Source organism: Oryctolagus cuniculus, chromosome 7, assembly GCF_964237555.1.
Source record: "Oryctolagus cuniculus chromosome 7, mOryCun1.1, whole genome shotgun sequence".
NCBI lineage: Eukaryota > Metazoa > Chordata > Mammalia > Lagomorpha > Leporidae > Oryctolagus > Oryctolagus cuniculus.
Window position 1 is genome coordinate 41815265 of NC_091438.1, and position 23463 is coordinate 41838727.

Consider the following 23463-nt stretch of genomic DNA (forward strand, 5'->3'; position numbering starts at 1 on the left):
AGCTGTTTGGAATGCTGGAATTTGGGAGAAATCAGAATGTCAAGGTTAGTCTTTCATCATTCAACAAAATTTCCTTGAGTATATGTTATGTTCTTCACCTGAAGGAGACAGAGACCCAAGCTGATATTCCAGGTTTCTTTCCTGGAGATCATGCTTTGCAGATGGGTACTTTCCAAGTTGAAATACTGTTGCTGCCCTGCTTAAGGTGGTCCTCCCCCCACCCCCACCTCCACACTTTTTAAAAAAGATTCATTTATTTGAGAGGCAGAGAGAGACCCTCCATCTGCTGGTTCACTTCCTTGAATGGGCGCAATGACCAGGGCTGGACCAGGTAGAAGTCAGGAGCCGAGAGCTTCTTCCAGGTCTCCCATGTAGGTACAGGGGCCCAATCCAAGCACTTGGGTCTTCGTCCACTGCCCTCCCAGGCCATCAGCAGGAAGCTGGATCAGAATTGGAGCAGCTAGGACTTGAACCAGTGCCCATATGGGATTCTGGCATCACAAGTGGAGGCTTAATCTGCTATGCCACAACACTGGCCCAAGGTAGTCTCTTGTTGACCTCACAAAACCTCGTTCTAGTGTGATTTGTGTCTGAGTAGAACCAGTGAATATGTTCAGTCCCTGGAAAGCAGCTGCAGGACCATCTGATGCACTCATCTCCCCATCTCCTCATCATCACCCCCATGTACACCCACATGACCACACTTTTTCTTAGGAAGAAACTAAGGCCTAGAACCTCCAACACTATTTAAACTACTCCATGCTACCAGATAATAAGCCCTGAGTCAAATTAAGTGCTTAGCATTTCTCTTAACCTTTAAAGGGATTATAAGCCCATCTCCCAGTGCCAATAATTTTTGTCTTAACACCTATTTCACTGTTATGCCTCCTCATCAGAAATCAGAGCTGTAATTCAGTGGGAAAGAGGATGAGAGCCATTGCTCTAAAAACCCCTTGTCCTCCCACAAAATAGACTGGGATCTCCCTCAGTGGAGAAGGCTGCAGTTGGTCTCCTTTCCTTGAGTGTAATCTGGATCTGCAGACTGGAGAAGTGCCTGGGTGGGCAGGGCCAGTGATGCCTATTCTACCTCCTCTCAGGCAGGCGTATGGCTGGGTTAGTGACTTGGGGTTGTCCTATGCCAAGTCTGTTTTCTAAATCCAGCAGCTTGTTCCAGTGGTCCCAGGCCCATTAGTCCACACGAGGTGATGCAGTGGGGATTAGAGAGATCTACAGTGGGCCCCCTGATCATGAAATTGCCATGAGAGCTGCAGGTATCTGCAGCTGGAACAGTTGACTCCAGTTTTCTGGGGCAGCCTCTGTCAGTGCCCTAACCAACTGATTGTATTTAACATCCTTTGTAGAGCTGAGCTTATTGGCTGGTGTCAGGTGGTTGGAGACCCGTGCTGGGTGCAGAAGACAGGACGTGTGAGTCTCTCCTTCAGGACAGGTGTTTTATTAGAACACACGGATGGAGTACGTGAGTGCCCTTTTAAAGTAATGGGGAATCAAGGATATGTGATTATAGCACAATTGTGTCAGATGCTTAAGGGCTAGGGTACAAAGAACAGGAGTGACCTCCATCGTTAGAGTTAGTGGACAAAGGCTTCCTGAAGGAGGTGAGTTTCTGAGCAGCTTTGGGACAGGTGGAACAGGAATTTGTAGGGAGCCTGTTGCTGGCTGTTGAAGAACCTCCCTCGCCCGCCCTTCTTTCTTCAGCTTCTGGTGGAGTTTCCTGAAGTCACCAGACAAGAAAGTGGAGGGTAGGGACGCTCAGCCTGGGACACCCTGGGTCCCCTCCCCCTTTACAGTTGGTGACTTAGGCTCCTGTAACTTGATTTGCATCTACCTGCAGCTGTTTCAGCTGAAGAAAAGTCTGCAGCCTCCGAGGGGCAGAAAAGGAATTGCAAAGAAGAGCAACTCACATTACCTCCACCAGCTGCTCATTTTTATGGTTTAACCTCAGTGGCTTTAAAATCAAACATTAATTTTTCCCTGCCTCCCAGAACTTTCCTAACAATTTTGCTGTGAACCCCAGGAAAGGGAACTGATTTTTTTTTTATAGATTCATTTATTTATTTGAAAGGTGGAGTTACCGAGAAAGAGAGACAGAGAAAAGTCTTCCATCTGCTGATTCACTCTACAAGTAGCCACAGCAACCGGGGCTGGGCCAGATGGAAGCCAGGAGCTTCATCCGGGTCTCCCACATGGTTGCAGGGCCCCAAGCACTTGGGCCATCTTCTGCTGCTTTCCCACGTGCATTAGCAGAGAGCTGGAGCAGAATTAGAGCAGGCAGGACTCAAACCGGTGCCCATATGGGATGCCAGCACTTCAGGCAGCAGCTTAACCTGCTACACCACAATGCCAGCCCCAAGGGAACTGATTAAAAATCCACCATAATGAAGTAAATTAGATGAATCATTTGTACCAAACAACACACATTTTAAAAGCAAAGTGAAGACTTTTTGGCTCAGCCATTACATAAGTTCAGTGTCTTATGGTTCAGTGTCTTATGGTTTATCCTTTATTTGTGCCAATAATAAAAAATTAAATAGCAATTCTGTTTAGACCAGTTTAAAGCAGGGTGCTTATATTTATTTGACAGGTAGAGTTATAGACAGTGAGAGAGAGACAGAGAGAAAGGTCTTCCCTCCGTTGGTTCACCCCCCAAATAGCCGCCAGGGCCGGCACTGCGCCGATCTAAAGCCAGGAGCCAGGTCCTTCCTCCTGGTCTCCCATGCAGGTGCACGGCCCAAGCACTTGGGCCATCCTCCACTGCCTTCCCAGGCCACAGCAGAGAGCTGGACTGGAAGAGGAGCAACCGGGACTAGAACCCGGAGCCCATATGGAATGCCAGCACCTGCAGGCGGAGGATTAACCAAGTGAGCCACGGTGCCGGCCCTAAAGCAGGGTACTTATAAAGCCTTGCTCTAAGGAAGCCCAGTGGTTTTTTTTTTTTTTTTTTTTTAAGATTTTATTTATTTGAGAGGTAGAGTTATAGACAGTGAGAGGGAGAGACAGAGAGAAAGGTCTTCCTTCTGTTGGTTCACTTCCCAAATGGCCATGATGGCCGGAGCTGTGCCAATCCGAAGCCAGGAGCTTCTTCCCAGTCTCCCATGTGGGTGCAGGGGCCCAAGCATTTGGGCTATCTTCTACTGCTTTCCCAGGCCATAGCAAGAGAGCTTGATTGGAAGAGGAGCAGCCAGGACTAGAACTGGCACCCATATGGGATGCCAGCAATACAGGCGGAGGATTAACCTGCTGCGCCAAGGCACCGGCCCCAAAGGAAACCTAGTCTTTTGGAAGTTTGCAATTAAGGAATTATCATCACCTTCGTGAGGATTTCCTTCAGAACACATTTACTTATGTTTTCAGGAAAAATTAGGTAAAACAAGGTACACCTATAGAGTAATTTTAAGCTAACTACTTAGTTATTGTAAAAAGCACAAAGCTTTGTCTTCTCCTTTAATCATCATGAAAACTGAGACTTAGCAGCCTTGAATGCCTTGTCTAGTCACACAGGGCTTGATGTGCAAAGGAAGATGGCTCATTCCACAGACTGAGGCTCTCTCCATCCGGCCCGCCCAAGTCTTTGGCCCTGTGACAGATGTTCATTCTTTATCTTGTGAATTCTAGTCTCTGCTCCTCTTAATCTGCTTTGCCCTTTGTTAAAACCGGAAATTCACATGAAACCGGAAACTCTCCATCTTGTGGACATCACCCGTGCAGACACTGAATTGCTTCTGGATCATTGTTGGTGATGGCATCTGTGACAGTTTTCCAGTAGACGTGAATTTGGCCATGGCCTGCCCTTCCCTTTTTCTGTAGGGGAAATCTTTCTATTCCTGATTGTGAATTTGGTTCCTCCTGAGCCCTCTCTGAGTGCAAAGACCTGATACACTTAAGGAAAGTTGTGAGGGACAAAGAATTATGCACTATTAGAACAAACGACGTGAGACAGTTTGCCTCAGCTGCCTCATTGAAGGAATGATGAAGCCAAGGCGCAGAGAAAGATAGCACTTTGCTGTGGGGCACATCTGAGTCCATGTCTTGATTGTGCCGTCTAATAGCTGTGTTACCCTGAGCAACTTGCTTCAGCAATGGCTGAATCTCATTTTCCTTATCTGCTGAGGAAAAATACCAGTGTTATCTCCAGAAGTTGTTGAAAGGATTAAATGAATACCATCACCGTATTGGGCGCTTATTGTGTATAATTTTCTTCTGTCTTTTTGGTACGGAAAGATAGGGTCAGACTGGTCTAGAGCCCAGATGTCTTAACTGTCAGCCCTGCCCTCGTGCCACCATGGCCTGGCCCCTCCCTCCCTCCTGCTGTGGTAGCCTCAGTGACTTCCCCTCCTGTAGGTTTTGCCCCACCACCAGCTGGATCAATGATCATCCTCAAACTTGCTTTGATTATGTTGTCTGGAGTTAGACAGCTAGTGAGCAGCAGAACTAGCACCACTCTCCAGTCTCCTGTTTTCCTCTTGCTTCCTATCAAAGGTAGCAGTCTGGTGGAAGACACTTTGCCAAAGGCAAATGAATACGGACTACACATGATAGTGAGTGGTGGACCGTCTGCGTCAGAGCAGATCTGTAACATGCTGGCATCTATGTAAATAACTCCAAATTCATTTACTTTGTGTTGCAAGGCAGGACTTGAGGGTGTCTCATTTCAGGTCTTAGAACAAGAACAGCAATCATTTTTAATATACTGCTGTCTCCCAGGCATTGTGCTGGATATTTTACTTACATTACAGCAGTTCTTACAATAGCCCTGCAGGGTAGGGAGCAGTATCCAAGTTTGTGATGAGGAAACTGAGATTCATAGAAAGCAAGTAATTTTCCCTAGGTCATAAGAGATGGTAAGAGGTAGAGCCAGGTTGCAAACCCATTCTGACTCCACTGCACTGCTCTTCAATACCAAAGTGGATTCCTGGGCATAGCCAGGCATTGAGCTTTTCCTAAGGAGTCTGCCGCAAACAGTAAAGCTGATGAGTGTCTGGGCTGCACCTGCGCTGATAGAGCCTGGCAGACCGGTGGGGTGTGAGTTCTGAGTGAAGACAAGGTGCACAGCCCAGAGCAACAAAGCCTGTGGGGTACAGTTTGCCCTCAGGCAGAGATGGAGTTGGCTTCCACGGCAGCTCGAGGGAGAAAATCGACCGCCATGTGAGAGGTGCTTGGCAGAAATGCTCCCATGTACCACTGGTTGCCAGGGAGGTGGGGAGTCAGGGGCTGGGTGACTCTGGGCAGCTTCTGGTTTCCCCCAGTGGCCCCACTGTCAGAGAAGAGGGTAGAGCACGATACATCCGTGGCTGGAGGATGCCAGAGCAGAGCTGTCCATAGAGACAGTATACGTATGTTCTTTAAAATTTTCTAGGAGCCATGTTAAAAATATTTTAAAAAAAACAGGTGATATTTAAAATATTATTTCAACATAAGAAGTTGTTTTACTTTTTACTTTTTTTGGAGGGGGGGGGTTGTTAAGCCTTTGAAATCTGCTGTGAATTTTATACTTAAGTTCAAACCAGCCATGGTTTGTGTACTCTTAGCTCCATGGCTTTGAAGCTCCCCGTTAGTGCTGGGCTGCTGCCCCACTCAGCAGCAGGCGCTCCTCTCTCACTCCCCCTTCCTGGTGTTTCCCAGTGGCAGCACTCTCCAGGTGCATTGCCATCTTGGCCCTGCCTGGGCTCTGGGCCTCCATCCTTTGCTCTTCCAGCCTGCCCGTCACTGTAGACAGACCTGTCTGTTTAAATGTTAGATCTGAACCTCTCACACTACAAAGCCGCCTTCAGCTCCACATACTTAGGAAATGGCATTCATAATCCTTGGACAACGCTTAGGCCCTTCCCCAGCCTTCTGTTATTATGCTTCCTGACATTGATACGTTGCTTCAGGTCTTGCAGAGGTCTTTAAAAGGCCACTTAATTCTCACCGCTGCTCTCTGGGGCAGGTAGAGCAGGGCAGGTGAATTATCCACATGTTTCAGGTAGAGAAACAGACACTCGGAAAATTTGAGTTGCCTAAGATCGACCAGCTAATAAGTGGCAGCACCAGGATGGAACCTGCATCTTTTCCATTTACTCTCTTGTTACATTCCTGCTGTTGAATCCATCCCCTTTTCCCCCATTGTGTTACACTGGCAGCCTTCCCCGAGTTGCTGTGTCCCTGGCCTGCATGTGTGCCTCTCCTCCCACTGTTTCCTCCCCCTAGAAAGTCCTGCCACAGCAGAGCTACCCATCCACAGCCCACCCTTCTGCTTTCTCTTTCCAAATCCACTTAGCTACCAACATGCATGCATTTTCTTAGTGAATGCTTCACTGTTTTATGTACAAAATTGAATTCTACAAATCTGGGAGAGTGAAGAATTTAGGAGCTTAACAGTTCTTACAGAAGGCTGATGTTACTCTCTGCTATAAATTCATGGAGAGGCTAACGTCTTCCTGCTTTCTTTAGTCTTTGTAAAGCTGAAATTGTGAGTTTAATCCTGATTTATATTCATTATGGAAGTCACTCAAAACTTTAACTGCTTTGATGAATATATGCTTAATGATACTTTGATGTCTGAATTTCTGTCATGTGTTACCTGATTATATCTTCCAACACACATCTTTAAATATCTACTATATGCTCTGTTCTGGAGCTGCTTTGTGCTCTAGACAATGAAAGACATGAAGTTTATCTTTAAACAGGGGAAGCAGATGTTAAGCTATCAAAAAAAAGCACTTGGGTCTGGTGTTGTGACACAGCAGGTTAAGCTGCTGCTGGAGTCTCAGCTGTTTGTCTTCTGATCCAGCTTCCTGCTAATGTGCCTAGGAAAGCAGTGGAAGATGGCCCAAGTGCTTGGGTCTCAGCCACCCATGTGGGAGACCAGGATGGAGTTATTGGCTCCTGGCTTTGGCCTGGCCCAGTCTTGGCTGTTGTGGCCATTTGAGGAGTAAGCCAGTGGATGGAAGATCTCTGTCTCTGTCTCTCTCTCTCCTTCTCTCTCTGTAGCTTTGCCTTTTAAATAAATAAATCTTGTTTTTAAAGATTTATTTAGTTATTTGAAAGGTGGAGTTATAGACCGAGAGACAGAAAGATCTTCCATCTGCTGGCTCACTCCCCAAATGGCTACGGCTGGAGCTGGGCCAGTCCAAAGCCAGGAGCTTCTAATGGCTCTCCCACGTGGGTACAGGGGCCCAAGCACTTGGGCCATCTTCCATCAGCAGAGAGCTGGATTGGAAGAGGAACAGCTGGAACAGGAACTGGTGCCCATTTGGGATGCCAAGTGCCACAGGTGGAGGCTTAGCCTATGCCACAGCACTGGCCCCTAAATAAATCTTTTTAAAGAATGTACTCAACAATAATCTTTTATATTGAATGAGGCACTATGAGGGGAAACTCCAGTATAGTGAGACGTCAGAGAAGAGACACTTCAGCTGAACCCCAAAGAGTGGGTATGGATTCACTTGGCTTAAGGCAGGAGAGAAAGCCCTTGGGGTTAAAGAAGTGAGCCGGGGAGATGGACAAGAGGAAAAGTCTGAGAATAAGAAGAAGGACTTGTGAGTCATGTTCAGGATTTGGAACCTCAGACAAGGACAGCAGGAAACCACTAAAGGGTGTTATATCTTCTGATTTATCTCTTTAATGATGATTGCTCTGGGGGTAGAGAATGAATGGGGACTGAAGGAGTTGAGGCTGGAGTAGATGTGATGGTGGAGAGAGGGAAAAGTAGGCAATCTGTAAATGTCGAAAGATCATATCAGTGTGCTGAGGAGTTGATTAGATTTGTGGGAGCTACCGAGGAGAGTTCTGATTTCCGGCATGAGCCACTGCATGGCACTGTTTGCTGAGGAGGAGGCTTCTGACCAGAAGCAGGGCTGGGCTTGGGCTGGGGCGATGAGTTTCAGTCTGAATATTTTAGTGTTGAGTTGTGAGTGAAGGTAATTTCATCCTTCCTAATCTGAGAATGGTGATATTATCCACATTTTTTAACTGGGAAACTGAGGCTAGGAGAGGTCAGGTGATTTGTCCAAGACTACATAACCAGGAAAAGGCTAAACCTGAGCTTGAGGCCAGTAGTTTGACTCTCAAAGCTGTGCTTTTTAAAATCGTACCTCGGAGCCTGTGTGTTAAGTATACAGTGTTGGGCCATGATAACCAGTCCTATCAACAAAGCAGCTCTCAGCCTTCCTCCTCTTCGACACATCTGTCTGCCAAGTCGTCTGCCCTGAGAGTTGTAGTGTCTTGAAACCCCCTGTTCCCTAAGACATTTGTGCAAGGAGAAAGGAGAGCCTTCCTGGCCCTGCCCTATGTAAGATTCAAGCACTCAAGGGTCTACCCACCTTTCTTCACATTCTTCACACACTCATTCATTTTTTTTTAAAGGATTTATTTATTTATTTGAAAGGCAGAGTTACAGAGAATGGGGGGGGGGGAGAGAGAGAGAGAGAGAGAGAGAGAAAGGTCTTCCATCCACTGGTTCACTCCCCAAATGGTCGCAGCAGCCAAAGCTGGGCCAGTCTGAAGCCAGGATCTTCTTCCAGGTCTCCCATGTGGGTGCAGAGAGCAAGGACTTGGGCATCTTCCACTGCCTTCCCATGCCATAGCAGAGAGCTGGATCAGAAGTGGAGCAACCGGAACCAGAACCTTTGCCCATATGAGATGCTGGCACTGCAGGTGGTGGCTTTACCTGCTAGCCACCACTGCACCGGCACTGCAGCACTCATTCTAGTCCTGTTCCTCTCACCCCTGACATTTGTTAAACAAAAGCCACCCATTGTGAACCTGGAAATGACGCAGAAAAAGCACAGTAAAGCCATTTGCATAGGACTTTACACTTTCAAAGCACTTAACAAATATTACCTCTTGGTGCTCACATCAGCTCTAAAGAGAAGAAAGAACACAGATACTGCCTTGGCCAGTGATTTTAGAGTGAGTACCCACTATGCACTTAGGCAATGTGCTGGAACTTGGCTGCTGCTATGAGGATAAAAGACACAGTCCTTATTATCAGGGGCTTGAAGTCTACAAGGGAAGACAGAAAGCAGATGATAGAATATGCATTCATCTTACAGGTGAGAAAGCTGATAATAGTCTCAGAAGTTAAGGAACTTACTCTGAGAGTTTCTCAAAGTTCTGGAACTCTGAATAAGGAACCAGTTGGGGAATCCTTATTAAAATAAAAATAAATTCTACACTGTAGACCTGCTGAATCCCTGGAACATGGGACCTCAGGTGATTCACCTGCTGCTCAGTGCTAGTCAGAGATCCAATTCAATGAACCTTTTCTGGTCTACAGCCAAAGGCTTTTCTACCCCATTTGTCCCCTAGTTTTAGAGATGAAAGAGCTGACATTCATGACCAAGCATCTCTCCCCACACCTTTACTGTAGGATGTGTAGGCCAAGGAGGCTTTGTTTGTCAGCCTCAGACCAGGGGGAAATTTCTGCCCGAAGGCAGAATCCTTGGAAAGTGAGGGTGCGGGAACCTGCTCAGAGCTCCACCCCGAGAGATAAGAGAAGCTAACCTGTAGACCAGGTCAGGGTTCAGAGGGCGTGGACTCTATCTGGAGCTAAGTTCCTGGCACCTGTGACTCTTTGCAGGTTTGCTTACTGCTGGCTTTGGGGAGGGCTCACGAATATTACTTTGCCCCAGACTCAAGAAGGTTTAGCTCAGCCTACATGTAGTGAGAGTGTGCCTTTTTACCTGTCTGTGTCTGTCATATATGTGTGTGCTGTATACTTTACACCCATATACAGTATATGCTTTGTTATCTTTATGGTATTTATGTGTATACATACAGTATAAAAAGTAAAAACACATTATCTTTGCATAATATGTCATGCATGTATATATGTATATGCACACATGTGATATCTATATTATATTTGTGTATATATTCGTATGCATGCATGTAAAAGAGAAAACAAGATCAGTAGATCTACATATGGCCACAGATCATATAACTGTTTTAGGAGCACAGACCTTGAAGCCAGACCCAGCTTGATGTCTCAGTTTCATTTATCTAACTTCTGTTCACTCATCTGAAAATAGGAGTGTGCTACCTACCTCGGCAGGCATTTGAATGGTCAAAAATGAGATAATATTATGTGAGATTCCCAGCACAGTGCCTGGTAGGTAGGAAGAACTTTATCATAATTACATAGCATAAGTCTTTGAAGTGGTGTGTTTTTTGTTTTTTGTTTTGTTTTATTTTTTTACAGGCAGAGTTAGACAGTGAGAGAGAGACAGAAAATCTTCCTTTTTCCATTGGTTCACGCCCCAAATGGCCGCTACGGCCGGTGCACTGTGCCAATCCGAAGCCAGGAGCCAGGTGTTTCCTCCTGGTCTCCCATGCAGGTACAGGGCCCAAGGACTTGGGCCATCCTCCACTGCCTTCCCGGGTCACAGCAGAGAGCTGGACTGGAAGAGGAGCAACCGGGACAGAATCCGGAGCCCCGACCAGGACTAGAACCCGGGGTGCCGGCACTGCAAGCAGAGGATTAGCCTAGTGAGCCGCGGCGCGGGCTTGAAGTATTGTCCTCATTAACACATTTGCGCTGGGCTGTGGGTAAGAGTGAAGAGACTGGGCACCCCTCATGGACAGGAGGAAAGGATGTGATGTTGCTTATCATTGTTTCTATAAACTCCAGAAGCCAGTTCTCTTTGACCACCTTGACTTCAAACTCCTGTACCTTTTAGGGGTCTGAGAGAAGCAACAAGGAGTGTCAGGTGTGGGCAGTGGTGTGCCCATCTGGGGGCTGACCCTAGCCAGGTCTCACTGATTGACCATTGCTGAGTGAGGCCGTAAACCCAACCGTACCAGAACTTCTGCCTTTAAATAGGAACCAGAAATCTGTTTTTTAATGTGAAATTTCCTAGCAACACAATAATACACACACATGCCTAATACAGACACATATAATCAGGGGCCATCATTGTGGTATAGCAGGTTGAGTTGCTGCCTGTGATGCTAGCATCCCTATGGGTGCCAGTTTGAGTCCTGGCTGCTCCACCCTTCTATCCAGCTCCCTGCTAATGCACTTGGGAAAGCAGCAGAAGATGACGTGAGTTGTTAGGCCTTTGCTATCTACGTGGGAGATTTGGATGGAGTTCCAGGCTTCTGGCTTCTGCTGGACCCAACCCTGGCTGTTGTGGCTGTTTAGGGAGTAAACCAGTGGTGGAAGATGTTTGTGTGTGTGTGTGTGCATGTGTGTGTGTATCTCCTCTATCCCCTCCATCTCTTTGTAACTCTGCCTTTCAAATACATAAGTAAAACAAATTTATGTATAAGTAAATCTTTTTATGTGTATACATACACACACACACAAACACACCATAAGCCAACAAAGAGGATGGACTCTCTGCAGGGTCTCCAAGTATTTCCTTGATGTATTCCCCTACCCTGTAGGCTGGGAGGAGGAGAGTGTTCTCACCACACGTTAGCACCTGCTGTGTCCACACTGTGACTTTGCCCTCTAGCACACCGGACACTAGAGGCCCTGGAGGAGGGACAAGCTCGTGTCAGAGTGTGGGCTGCACCACAAAGAAGAGGAGGAGGAAGCTGGAGGATTTCAGTGAGTTACTTCATGGACATTATAAGTGGTAAAAAGCAAAGTACAAAGGGAGTGCAAAACTACCTGTTATGTAAGCAAGAAAGGAAAATGAACATATGGAAAAGGAAACCAAAAGGGAATGAAAATGGTTATTTGGGGGAGGAATAGGGTGAAGAGATAGGGACACTTCTGAATATACTTTGAAATTTTCATTATGAATTTTCAGTGAGGCAAGTGTCTGACATACTCAAAAAATAAATAAGCCTGAAAAAAGCAAACCCTATAATTATACAGAGAAGCCTAAATATATTTCAGATTGATAACATTAAAAAATAAGTATTCCAAAGTAACTTTCGTTTACAGTACTGACTTGTTCCTGTGATTTGTCTAAGGACAAAAGGAGTTGCAAGGAAACCTTGAACTTAGTAAGTTTGTTGTTGCTAGTGATATTGGTGTAGCAACTCCAGAAATTATCTTGTCTGTATTACACAGTAGAGCAAAGGAGCAAACATATTGTAATTGTTGGGAAGCAGGGTTCTCACTGTGAGAAAAGAGAACATAAAATATGGAAAGGGAAAGATGAGAAAATCTGTTGTGTTCAAATTGGAGATAAGTGTGAAGTCAGAATTCATAGTAAGTATTTTCTATCTCTGTCCATTGAGTCTTAGCAGCCAGTTGTTTCAAAACACATTTCTTTCTAAAAGGAACCAGGATGCCTTAGAGAAGTATTTGATGATAGGTCTGGCAGAAGGAAAGTACAAGGTGAGCCTGAGGTATCTTTTTGTGCCAGAAAGCAAGGACTTGATCAAAGACAGATGGTAATAAATTAAAAGGACACAGATGCTGGCTTACAGAAGATCCCCTGGCCAAATTGGGACATTTGAACCTTCTTCCTTTAAAAAAAAAAAAAAAAAAAAAAAAAAAGATTTGAGAGAGATAACACAGGGAAGGACAGATAGAACTACCATCTGCTGGTTCATTCTCCCAAATGCCTACCACAGCTGAGAGGGCCAAAGCCAGGTCCTGGGAACTCAATCCAGGTCTCCCATTTGAGTGGCAGGAACCCAATCATTTCAGCCATCATCACTGCCTCCGAAGGTCTGCATTAGCAGGAAGCTGGAATCAGGCCTCAAACCAGTCTCTCTAATATGGGTTGCAGACATCCTAACATGGTTCAACTGGTAGGCCAAACACCTGCTCTTAACTTTTTTAAAAAAATAATCAACTATACTACAGTACTTTGATGGGAAAAGAGACTGAGTTCGTAACACTACTCAAAAAAGGGATGAGATGACTTCTCTTTACAAAAGAATACCTGCAGATAGATTTAGAAGGAATGATGGAATTAGCAGATTTCCATTTGCAATCATCAGTGCAGAGGGTAGTCCAGGCAAGGATCAGCAGTGCATATTGAAACTACTGAGTTGGAGAAGAGGATATTCATACAGTCTCAAAATACCACCCCACAGATTTTCATTAATTCAAATGGGAAAATAGCATTAAGAAGAATTCTCAGGATCACCACCTAAGTAATCAATCCTAGCATCATCATCACAGGGCAGCTAGACATACCACTTATATAAGTCTTTTAAAATGTTCCACCTGGTAGCTGGTGCTGTGGCATAGTGAGCTAAGCTTCTGCCTGTGGCACCAGAATCCCATATGGGTGCCAGTTCAAGTCCCGGCTGCTCCACTTCCAACCCAGCTTTCTGCTATGGCCTGGGAAAGCATTTGAAGATGGCCCAAGTGCCTGGGCCCCTGAACCCATGTGGGAGACCTGGAAAAACCTCCTGACTCCAAGCTTCGGATCAGCTCAACTCCGGCCATTGCGGCCATCTGGGGAGTGAACCAGAGGATGTAAGAGTTCTTTCTGTCTCTCCCTCTCTCTGTAACTCTACCTTTCAAATAAATAAGTAAAAAGAAAAAAAATATTTAAAATGTTCCACCTGAATCTCTCATTGTGATGAAACGTCAGATTCAGAGTATAGGCCATTGAACAAGACAACTGTCAGTTGAATGTCAGTGTTGTGAGAGACCAAAAAGAGTGACATGACAGAAATACAATTTGAGATCTTTGACCTTGATTGGGACCTGGGTTGAGGCATTTGGGGAACAGATAAAAAGAATATTAAGAAGACAGCTGGGGAAATTTGAATATGTGCTGCATATGAGATAATATTTTTTCAAGGTGAAACTCACTAGAGATTTTGAAGGTTTCACCAGACTATAACGATAAATGATGTGGAATATATGCTAATTACCCTTATTTGAACATTACACAATGTATACATGGGAGTGAAAAAAAATCACATTGTGTATCCCATAAGCTTAGACAATTATGTGTCAAAAATAAAACTAATAAAGTTAAGCTCATTGGGCGTGTTAATGGCCTTATGGTTATCTAAGAGAATTTCATGGTCCTTAGGTGATATATGCTAAAGTGTTTAGGGGTAGAATGTCATGATGTTTGTCACTTTCAAAGGAGAACAAAATGTGTACACAAAGACGAAACAAAGCTGTCAGTGTTAATTGGTGAGTCTGGATCAAGGGTGTGTGGATGCTTCTCATGCTGCTCCTTCAACTTTGGTGGTTTGAAATTTTTCCAAATAAAATGCTGGGGTAAGTGAAATGTAGGCTGCAGTGTCCAGGGGTAGCTTCATGGAGTCAGTGCCAGGTCATGTGACCAGGACCTTGAAAAAGGAATAAGAGATGGATAGAGAGGAAAGGGGATGGAGGCCAGCACAAGTCAGGCAGGAATGAGCGAAGCATCTCTTAGGATCCAGTAGAGGTTGGTAAAAGCAGATACAGTCTAAGCGGTATCTTTGAATCCATATGGTGAAAGGTCTTTAACATTGAGCTATTGCCTGCACATCTGATTGTATAGATAATAAGGAGAGAAATAGGAGTTTTTAGAGGGTAAGTGATGGGGAGTAATATTCAGAGAAATTATCCTGTGGGGTAGCATGCTGGACAGACTGGAGAATGGAACTGTATTTTTCAGTGGTCCTTGAGATCCCCAGCTAAAAGTGATGGGTGTCAACGTAAGGAAAGGAGGAGCCTGGGAAAGATTACCAGGGACCAACAGTCTCTTTAACTATGTGGATAGGGGAGATAACCAAGAGATTGAATCAGAAGGTCTGTCTCAGTGGAGTCATTTAGAAAGCACAAATTCAGGAGGGAAGTGCTCCACTCTCCAGAGCCGAGCCCCCAGGTTAGGCTGAGTGGAATCTGAACCCTGCTAACAAATCTTGATGGAAAGTAGGCGGGGCCACCATTAAAGTCTTTCCCTGACTGCCTGCTCCACTCCCTGCCAGACTGCCTTCCTCTCTCCTTTCTCCTCCCTGTCTCTCAGATTTTAACCTTCCAAGGTATTCCTCCAAGCTCAAAAATCCAGTGACTCAGTACTCTGTCCATTTTTCCCATGCCTTTTTTTTTTTTTTTTTTTTTTTTTTGTGACAGGCAGAGTGGACAGTGAGAGAGACAGAGAAAAAGGTCTTCCTTTGCCATCGGTTCACCCTCCAATGGCTGCCTGCAGCCGGCGCATTGTGCTGATCCAATGGCAGGAGCCAGGTGCTTCTCCTGGTCTCCCATGGGGTACAGGGCCCAAGTACTTGGGCCATCCTCCACTGCACTCCCTGGCCACAGCAGAGAGCTGGCCTGGAAGAGGGGCAACTGGGACAGAATCCGGCGCTCCGACCAGGACTAGAACCCGGTGTGCTGGCGCCGCAAGGTGGAGGATTAGCCTATTGAGCCACGGCGCCGGCCTCCCATGCCTTCTTGTAGGTATTTCTTCTTCCTCTGGTTCTATGAGTTTTTTTTTTTTTTTTCTTTAAGCTCTCAGAAAAATTTTTTCCTTTAAGTGCTCAGAGAGAAAAATTTTTGAATCTGTTTCAGTTAATTCTGTTTCAGTTTGTTTGTTCCCCGTCATCCCTGCCTAGTCCTGTATTTTTTTTTAAGAGGAATTTTCAGCAGCCAATGAAATGATGTTTGTCCATGATCCTAACAGTCCTCTCACTTAGGTACAGGACCTTTGCTTCATTTGCCATTGGTTGTGTGGAACTGCCTACATCCCAGCTCAGATGCAAACCCAACCTGGTTAAGAGTTAACCTGGTTAAGAATGCACCTTCTAGGCTTTAATATGGGGTCAGCTTCCTGCCAGGGTCAAGAAGAAGGCGACAGAAGCCCGAGGTACCCCCAGTTACAGTGGGCTTTCTCTTGAGGTAGTATAGAGGGAGAGTTCAGTATGAACGTGGGTTTCCCCGGTGACAGGGTGTTGTAGATACGACCAAAGACAGCACTTGAGAGTTGGAACAAAAGGCCTGTGAGGGCCCCTGCTGTGAATCCCTCCCTGACCTGGAGGGTTGTTGCCACTAAGTGTTTATGCAAACATCTGTGTTTCCCTCATTCATCAGCTGCACAGTGTATAGTGCATTTCTATCTCCCTTATGCCTGACAGTGGCCAAAGTAGCACTGCCCTGTAGGACTTTCTGCAGTGATGGAAGTGCCCTGTTTGGCACTAGGCACTAGCCATAGGCACCTGCTAAGCACTTGAGATATGACTGGTATGACTAAGAAACTGAAGTTTAAATTGTGCAGAAGTTTTTTAATGTATGTATGAGCACAGGTCTAGATTCTAGAATGTAAGTTATTAAAAGGTGAATTAAGCAGAATCTTTACCCTGAGTGGGGAAGAGGGAAGTAAACAGGTGATTTCTCAATAGGACAATTTGAAGAAAGCCAGAAGTTGTCACTTCTGGAAGTTTACTTTCTCCTCTGGCTTATAGGTGCAGTAATAGGCAATAGAATGGGAAGAACATCTACAGTAAAGTAGTGTAGGCAAAGGCACAGCCAGAAACTGTAGCAAGTGAAAGGAGAGCAGTAGAAAGCAAAGACCAATAACAGCACTGAGTACCTGCTATTTGGGACTCTGGGAACAAGGACCAGAAAGCCCATCCCTGCCTTCCTGGCAGCTTTACAGATATGTGAACAAAGAGTGCCACTGAGTATTCGTGCTGCAGGAAAGCTAAGTCCTGGGAGCTGTGGAGGACCTCAGAGGGGCACTTAGTTAAAGGCTGAGCTTGAAGACAGGGCACCTAAAAGGTTGTAAGCAGTGAAGTGACCTGGGTATGTTTGCACTTTGGTAAGCTGCCTGCAGTGCTGTGGCCAGTTTCCACCTCTGGGTCCTTCATAGCTCTGCTGTGGTTTTTCTTTTGAACCAACCATCTCCAGTGTCTTGTCTGGTTTATGTCGTGTTTTGTTTTTCTTTCCTTTTCTTCCTCCTTCCCTGCACCGCTTTCTCCTGGGCCCTACGTTCTCTTCTTCCTTGATGTCCTTCTCTGTCTGACCCAAAGATCAGCCAGTAAAAAGCAGACTCACCTGTCCAGGTAAGAGGAGTGCCACAGTGAAGGGGGAAGATGACCCCTTTCTTTACATTTCAAAGTTATTTCTCTGTTCTTTGAGTTGATGGTACCTATATGTGTCTCAGAATTTAAGGAGTGCAAAAGAGAATGTAGCGAAAGTCTCCATGTCTCAGCCACTCTGTCACCCTCCTCAGAGATACCAACATTAGGTGTTTATTTTATGCCCTTCCAGAGATACTGTAGGTGTTTTTCATGCATAAACAAATATATAGCATGTATATCATAAATAATTCCTTCTGTCTTTTACCTTTATTTCCCCTTTACTTGCCCACGTAATTCTGTGTCTTGCTTCTTTTAATTAATAACATTTGGACTTTATTCCTTATTGTATATAAAAAGCCTCCTCGTTCTTTTATAGCACCATGTTCTGTGTCATTATATTGATAGACAGTAATTGATTTAGCCAATCTCCCACTGGGAACACTTGCATTTTTTCTAATATTTTGCCATTATGCACAGTGCTTCCATGACTACTGCTTAGTCATTTGCAGGAGACAGGAGAGGAATTGTCCCTTTCTGAGGGGCAGCAGCTGTTGATTGGGGAACTGGCATCTTGTATGATTTTCTAAAAAGGAGGGCCATAGCAGTAATTTGTATTTCTTCTGTTCTCATGCAGATCTCAGTTAAAGATGGGGCAAGCAATGAATCTTGGGATGGGTAATCAATGGTACTTTGAGGTTTTAGGATCTCTAGTTGCTTTTTTTTTTTTAATTTTTTTTGTAAGATTGATTTATTTATTTGAAAGAGTGGCAGAGAGAGAAGGAGAGACAGAGAAAGATCTTTCATCCTCTGGTTCACTCTCTAAATGGCCACAGCCACCTAGGCTGGATCAGGCCAAAGGCAGGGACCCAAAGACCTGGGCCATCCTCTGCTGCTTTCCAAGGCACATTAGCAGGGAGCTGAATCAGAAGTGGAACAGCCAGGACTCGAACCAGAACTCATTAGATGCCGATGTTGCAGGCCATGGCTTTAACCCGCTGCACACAGCACCAGCCCCTCTTTCTATTTTTGTTTTACGATTTATTTATTTATTTATTTGAAAGGCAGAGTTACAGAGAGGCAGAGAGAGAGAAAGAAAGATCTTCTACCAGCTGTTCACTCCCCAAATGGCTGCAATGGCCGGAGCTAGGCCAGTCTAAAGCCAAGATCCTGGTCTCCCACGTGGGTGCAGGGGCGCAAGCACTTAGGCCATCCTCTGCTGCTTCCCCAGGCCATTAGCAGGGAGCTGGATGGAAAGTAGAACAGCCGGGACTCAAACCAGAGCGCATGTGGGATGCTGGCATAGCCGACAGCGGCTTTATCTGCTGTGCCACAGTGCCAACCCCTACTGGTTCACTCTTGAAATGGCTACAATGACCAGGGCTGGGCCAGACTGAAGCCAGGAGCCAGAGCTTCTTCCGAGTCTCCCACATAGGTGCAGGGATCCAGGGACCTGGGCCATAATCTGCTGCTCTTCCTGGCACATTAGCAGGGAGCTGGATCAGAAGTGGAGCAGCCAGGACTGAAACCATCCCTCATATGGGATACTGGTGCTGCAAACCATGACTTTAACCCACTGTGCCACAAAACTGGCCCTCTTTTTCTTTTTTTAAGATTTATTTATTTGAAAGGCAGAGTTACAGAGAGAGGGGGAGAGAGGGAGAGAGATCTTCCATATGCTGGTTTGCTCTCACAATGGCCAGGGCTGGGCCAGGCTGAAACCAGGAGCCCACAGCTCTTTCCATGTCTCCCACATGAGTGCTGGGACCCAAGCACTCGGACCATCCTCCACTGCTTTCCCAGGCACGTTGGCAGGGCACTGGATCAGAAGTGGAGCAACAGGGCCTCAAACCAGCACCCATATGAAATACTGGCATAGCTGGAGACTTTACCCACTACATACCAATGCTGGCCTGAGGATCTCTAGTTTCTAAGCAAGACACCTCAACTGACTGTGGGAATGGGGCTGAATATGGAGTTGGGGCACCAGCGCCATGGCTCACTTGGTTTATCTTCCGCCTGCAGGTGCTGGCATCCCATGTGGGCACCGGTTCTAGTCTCGGTTGTTCCTCTTCCAGTCCAGCTTTCTGCTGTGGCCCAGGAAGGCAGTGGAGGATGTCCCAAGTGCTTGGGCCCCTGCACCCGCATGGGAGACCAGGAGGAAGCACCTGGCTACTGGCTTTAGATCGCTGCAGTGCCAGCCGTGGCGGCCATTTGGGGGGTGAACCAACGGAAGGAAGACCTTTCTCTCTGTCTCTCTATCACTGTCTAACTCTGCCTGTCAAATAAAATATATATATAATAAAAAAATATGGAGTTGGAATACCATACCCAAAGAGACCAGATGCCTGTTCCCCCTTGGCACCCAAAAATAAATGGAACTTTCAGGGACTTGAGCCATTGCCCTGTTATTTCTTTCTAGAAAAGTATATAAGTTGCCAGTTACCCAGCAGGTTAGTACTAGATGCCCAGTTACACTCCTGGAGAACACTGTTTTGGAAAGGTAGAGCTTTGGAGGGCCAATGAGGTAAAAATGGGGCGCTTTTCTCTGCCATAGCCACTGCAGTCCTCTGCTGTGTGCACGCAAGCTTCTTGTATGTGTTTGACCCACCATGTCCTTCCCTCCAGTATCCTCTTGCTTTGCAACTCATCACATAAAACTAACTAGCTGTTTTTTCCCTGTCTTTTTCTTGCATTCATTTATCTGCTGCTCGTCTGTTCCATCAGCCCCCTTGCAACCTGGTAAGAGCCAACAAGCCTGTATATACTGCGCATCCCCTTCTTGCTGTTGTTTCTTTGTCGCCTGACTCCGGGAAGGGCTATTTCCCGGCACATCCTGCTGGCTATTAAACTAATCATGCTTGCTCTGCCAGTGAGGTAGTATTGCCAGTAGTGTAGACATGGCTAGTCTGCCCCAGATTAAGAAGTTACAGGGTGGGGGAATCAAACTCAGGGCCCCTTTTGACAGAGCCTCTTCACACTACAAGGCTGTTCCCTCCCTGCTCAGCTCATCGACGTGCTTTCCTTCCCCAGGTTAAGTAGCCTGTCTTCTCTGGGAGATTCTGCACCTGAACGCAAGTCCCCTTCCCACCATCGCCAGCCCTCCGACACCTCTGAGACAACAGGTAACCTTGAGCATTCACACATGAGGTCAGATCTGTAGATACCCCAAATGTAAAATCGCTTAGCCTTTATGTTGAGCACATGTTACAAGTTTTATATAAACTGCATCCTTATATCAAGTGTAGAAAGTATGTTTTGTGATCCTTATTTTACAGACGAGGAACCTGAGGCATAGAGGGCTAAGTAACTTGGCCAAGTGCACAGGTTTGTCAGGCACAGAATCAGGACTTTAAACCAGTTGAGTGATGCATGCTGTAACCACTGCAGGATGCAGCTGCACAGCCTCACACACACACAGTGTTGGGGGGAAGGGGGGGGCCTCGTAGTCTACGTTTTTTAAAGACCTGGGTATGGATGTTCATGTGAGTAAAAAGGTTTTCTCTAGTCGTTTATCATTTTTTTGATTTGGCAAGGATCAAGCTCTTAGTCACTCTGTGGGAGTTATCCAGCTCTACAAGAAAGAGTCAGCAAACGTTACTGTCTTTCTTGTCGCATTTGTTAGCTGTAACTTGGCCTAAAGCTTTCAATCGCATTTGGGCTTCAGTCTCAGGGCTAACTTACCTGTAATGCAAGTATTAGCCTTCAGAACGTAGCTAAATTTGGCCTTGCCTTTTCCTAGACCAATCTCATCCAAAACAACCAAAAAGGGCAAACATACGTAAGAGAAACAAGCGTCTCAGCATCTCAGGGAAGGGTCGTTTCCTGTATAGAGTACAAAGTAGGTTGCAGGTTTTTGCCAGCCACTGAGGTAGTCAGGTCACTGCAGTACTGTGCTTGAACAGGAAAAGCATGGGAGCTTTGGTTAGTCTGGAAATGCTTCTTGAGGAAGAAGCTGACTTGGGGCTTTCCTGGGTTGGTCTTGGCTTATATGCACTGACTGTCCAGTGACTCTGCCTACTGAACGTGCTTCTTTGTTTCTCACCTCCTGCCAGGTCTTGTCCAACGCTGTGTCATCATCCAAAAGGACCAGCATGGCTTCGGCTTCACTGTCAGTGGGGATCGCATCGTTCTGGTGCAGTCTGTGCGGCCTGGTGAGTGCTGCCTGCCTCCGGCCTGCCCTGCGCTTACGTGGTAGTGCTGCGTGACTTGGAGACTGCTTTCCTAGAGCTCCTGGGGAGTTCTTGGCAGGATGAAAGAACTACTGTAGGACTGGTTCCCACAGACATCTGGGGAAAGCTTGTCAATGCAAAGTCACTAGGCCAGGTTTCTGGGGACCACACTACATGCTGGCTTCCATAGTTGGTAAGCATAAAACTGGCAGAACAGCTCTCGGATCACTGGGCAGGGGCCTGACTGCCGTGGAAGGAAGCACTTGCAGACTGGGTTAGAAGGTGCTGGGTAGGATTCTGGGATGCTGGGTATGAAGGTAGGTCTTCGTGCCTACCTTCGTGGTGCCTGGCTAGTGCACAGGCGTCCACTTTGTGCAGAGTTCTACAGTTGAGACAGGCACAGTGGCCCGAATGGTTCTAGAACACATTTGCAGATGCAAGTAACACTAATAAACTACCAAAAGATAAATTGCATGTGTCAGACATTACTTTGGAGGCAATGGTGTTTTGAAGTAAGTTTGAGTGGTTTGTTATTTGCCTTCCAGTCAGTTTGGGAAGCCCCTTAGAAGAAATAGAACTTTGGAAACAGCTTGAAGGATAGAAATTAAACACAGATCAACAAGTTGGAATTGGTGGGGAGAGAGTGAAGAGGGGGAAGGTTTCACAAGCAGGTCCATCCAGTGACGAGTTGTGTGTGGAAGAGCTGTGCACAGTCAGCTCTGTCACGTGCTACCTGGGAGGGCCATGGTTAGTGACCCAGGCTGAAGAAGACAATGAGGAGGGAGATAGATAGAGTGCAAGCAAGTGTAATAGAAATGCACAGGGAGTACGTCAGTGTAGCAAATGGGCTTGGGCCAGCAGCATGGAACATCATAAGCCTGGGTTGTTGGAGAACACGAGAAACTAGGGGGCAGGCTGGTGTTTCACACGAGGGATAAAAGAGAAAGGAAAATATACTTGCAATAATTTTGGAGAAAAAGCTAGGATGTTTGTAGGAAAAGTGAAAGAATTTTAAAATTGTGACCAAAACGAGATGTATGTATCATACAAGGATATACATAATTATTGCTTCATATGTTTCAGAGTTAATTTTTATCAGTGGGAAGAGTTTGTCTTTCAAATCCTAGGGTAAGGCTCTGAAAAGCTGAAAAGACAGGTTTTTTTTTTTTTTTTTTAAGAGTTAGTTATTTATTGTTTGAAAGGCAGAGTTACAGAGAGGCAGAGGCAGAGAGAGAATCTTCCATCTGCTGGTTCACTCCCCAAATGACCACAACAACTGGAGCTGGGCCAGTCAGGAGCCAGGAACTTCTTCCAGGTCTCCCATGTGGGTACAGGGGCCCAAGGACTTGGGCCATCTTCTACTGCTTTTCCAGGCCATAGCAGAGAGCTGGATTGGAAGTGGAGCAGCCAGGACTTATACCAGCGCCCATAAGGGATGTCAGCACCATAGGCGGCGGCTTTAGCTACTATGCCACAGTGCCGGCCCCAAGATTTATTTATTTATTTAAAAGGCAGAAGTACACAGAGAAGGGAGGGAGGGAGTGGGGGAGAGAGAGATCTTCCATCCACTATTTCATTCCCCAAATGGCCACAACGGCTGGGGCTGAGTCAGGCCGGAGCCAGGAGCTTTCTCCAGGTCTCCCACATGGGTGGGTGCAGGGCTCAAGCACTTGGGCCATCCTCCACTGCTTTCCCAGGCACATTGGCAGGGAGCTGGATCGGAACTGGAGCAGCCAGGTCTCTAACCAACACCCATATGGGATGCCAGCATTGCAGGTAGCAGCTTAATCTGCTACACCACAACGTCAGCCCTCTGCTTTAGTTTCTAGGTGGCTGTGTAAGAAATTGCCAAGCTATTTGCAAGTACTCTTCCATAAACAACACTGTATTTTAGATGAGGGTAGTCTTGAGTCTTTGTAATGAAAAGCCAAAATATAATGTAGTTATCAGTGTATTTTTTCTTGTAGACTAGAAACATCTAGATAGGCTTTGTGGGAGTTTTGTTTTGATCAGATAAATACAACCTAACAAATTTAATGATTATCTAGGGTCAGATTTACAAAATGTAATTGTTACGCTTTTCTAACTTGTTTCAGCTGTAGTGTTTCTTGTGCTTCTTGGTTGTAAATTAAATTAGGAATACAAGTCATTTAAAGCTGTACAGTGGGGGCCCATGTTGTGGCTCAGCAGGTTAAGCTGCCACTTGTGATACCAGCATCCTATAGCAGAGTGCCAGTTCACTACTGTTATTTCCAATCCACCTCCCTCCCAATGACCTGGGAAAGCAGCAGATGACGGCCCAAGTGCTTGGGTCCCTACCACCCATGTGGGAGACCAGGATGAAATTTCTAGCTCCTGG

The 23463-nt window shown here is 46.0% G+C and overlaps 1 protein-coding gene across 22 annotated transcripts in view; it reads left to right on the forward strand.

Annotated features, from left to right (window-relative positions):
* ARHGEF11 (Rho guanine nucleotide exchange factor 11) overlaps nucleotides 1–23463 on the forward strand; it is a 121432-nt gene that overhangs the window by 47446 nt on the left and 50523 nt on the right. For 14 of the 22 annotated variants that reach the window (XM_008264286.4, XM_017345773.3, XM_017345775.3 and 11 more), the window contains exons 2-5: nucleotides 16885–16917; nucleotides 19660–19674; nucleotides 19966–20057; nucleotides 20988–21086. In XM_008264286.4, the coding sequence (XP_008262508.2) occupies nucleotides 16885–16917; nucleotides 19660–19674; nucleotides 19966–20057; nucleotides 20988–21086 (239 nt within the window). Of the gene's footprint in view, nucleotides 1–16884; nucleotides 16918–19659; nucleotides 19675–19965; nucleotides 20058–20987; nucleotides 21087–23463 lie in introns of those variants that run through there. The other 8 variants (XM_017345774.3, XM_070077506.1, XM_070077507.1 and 5 more) reach the window with 3 other exon arrangements.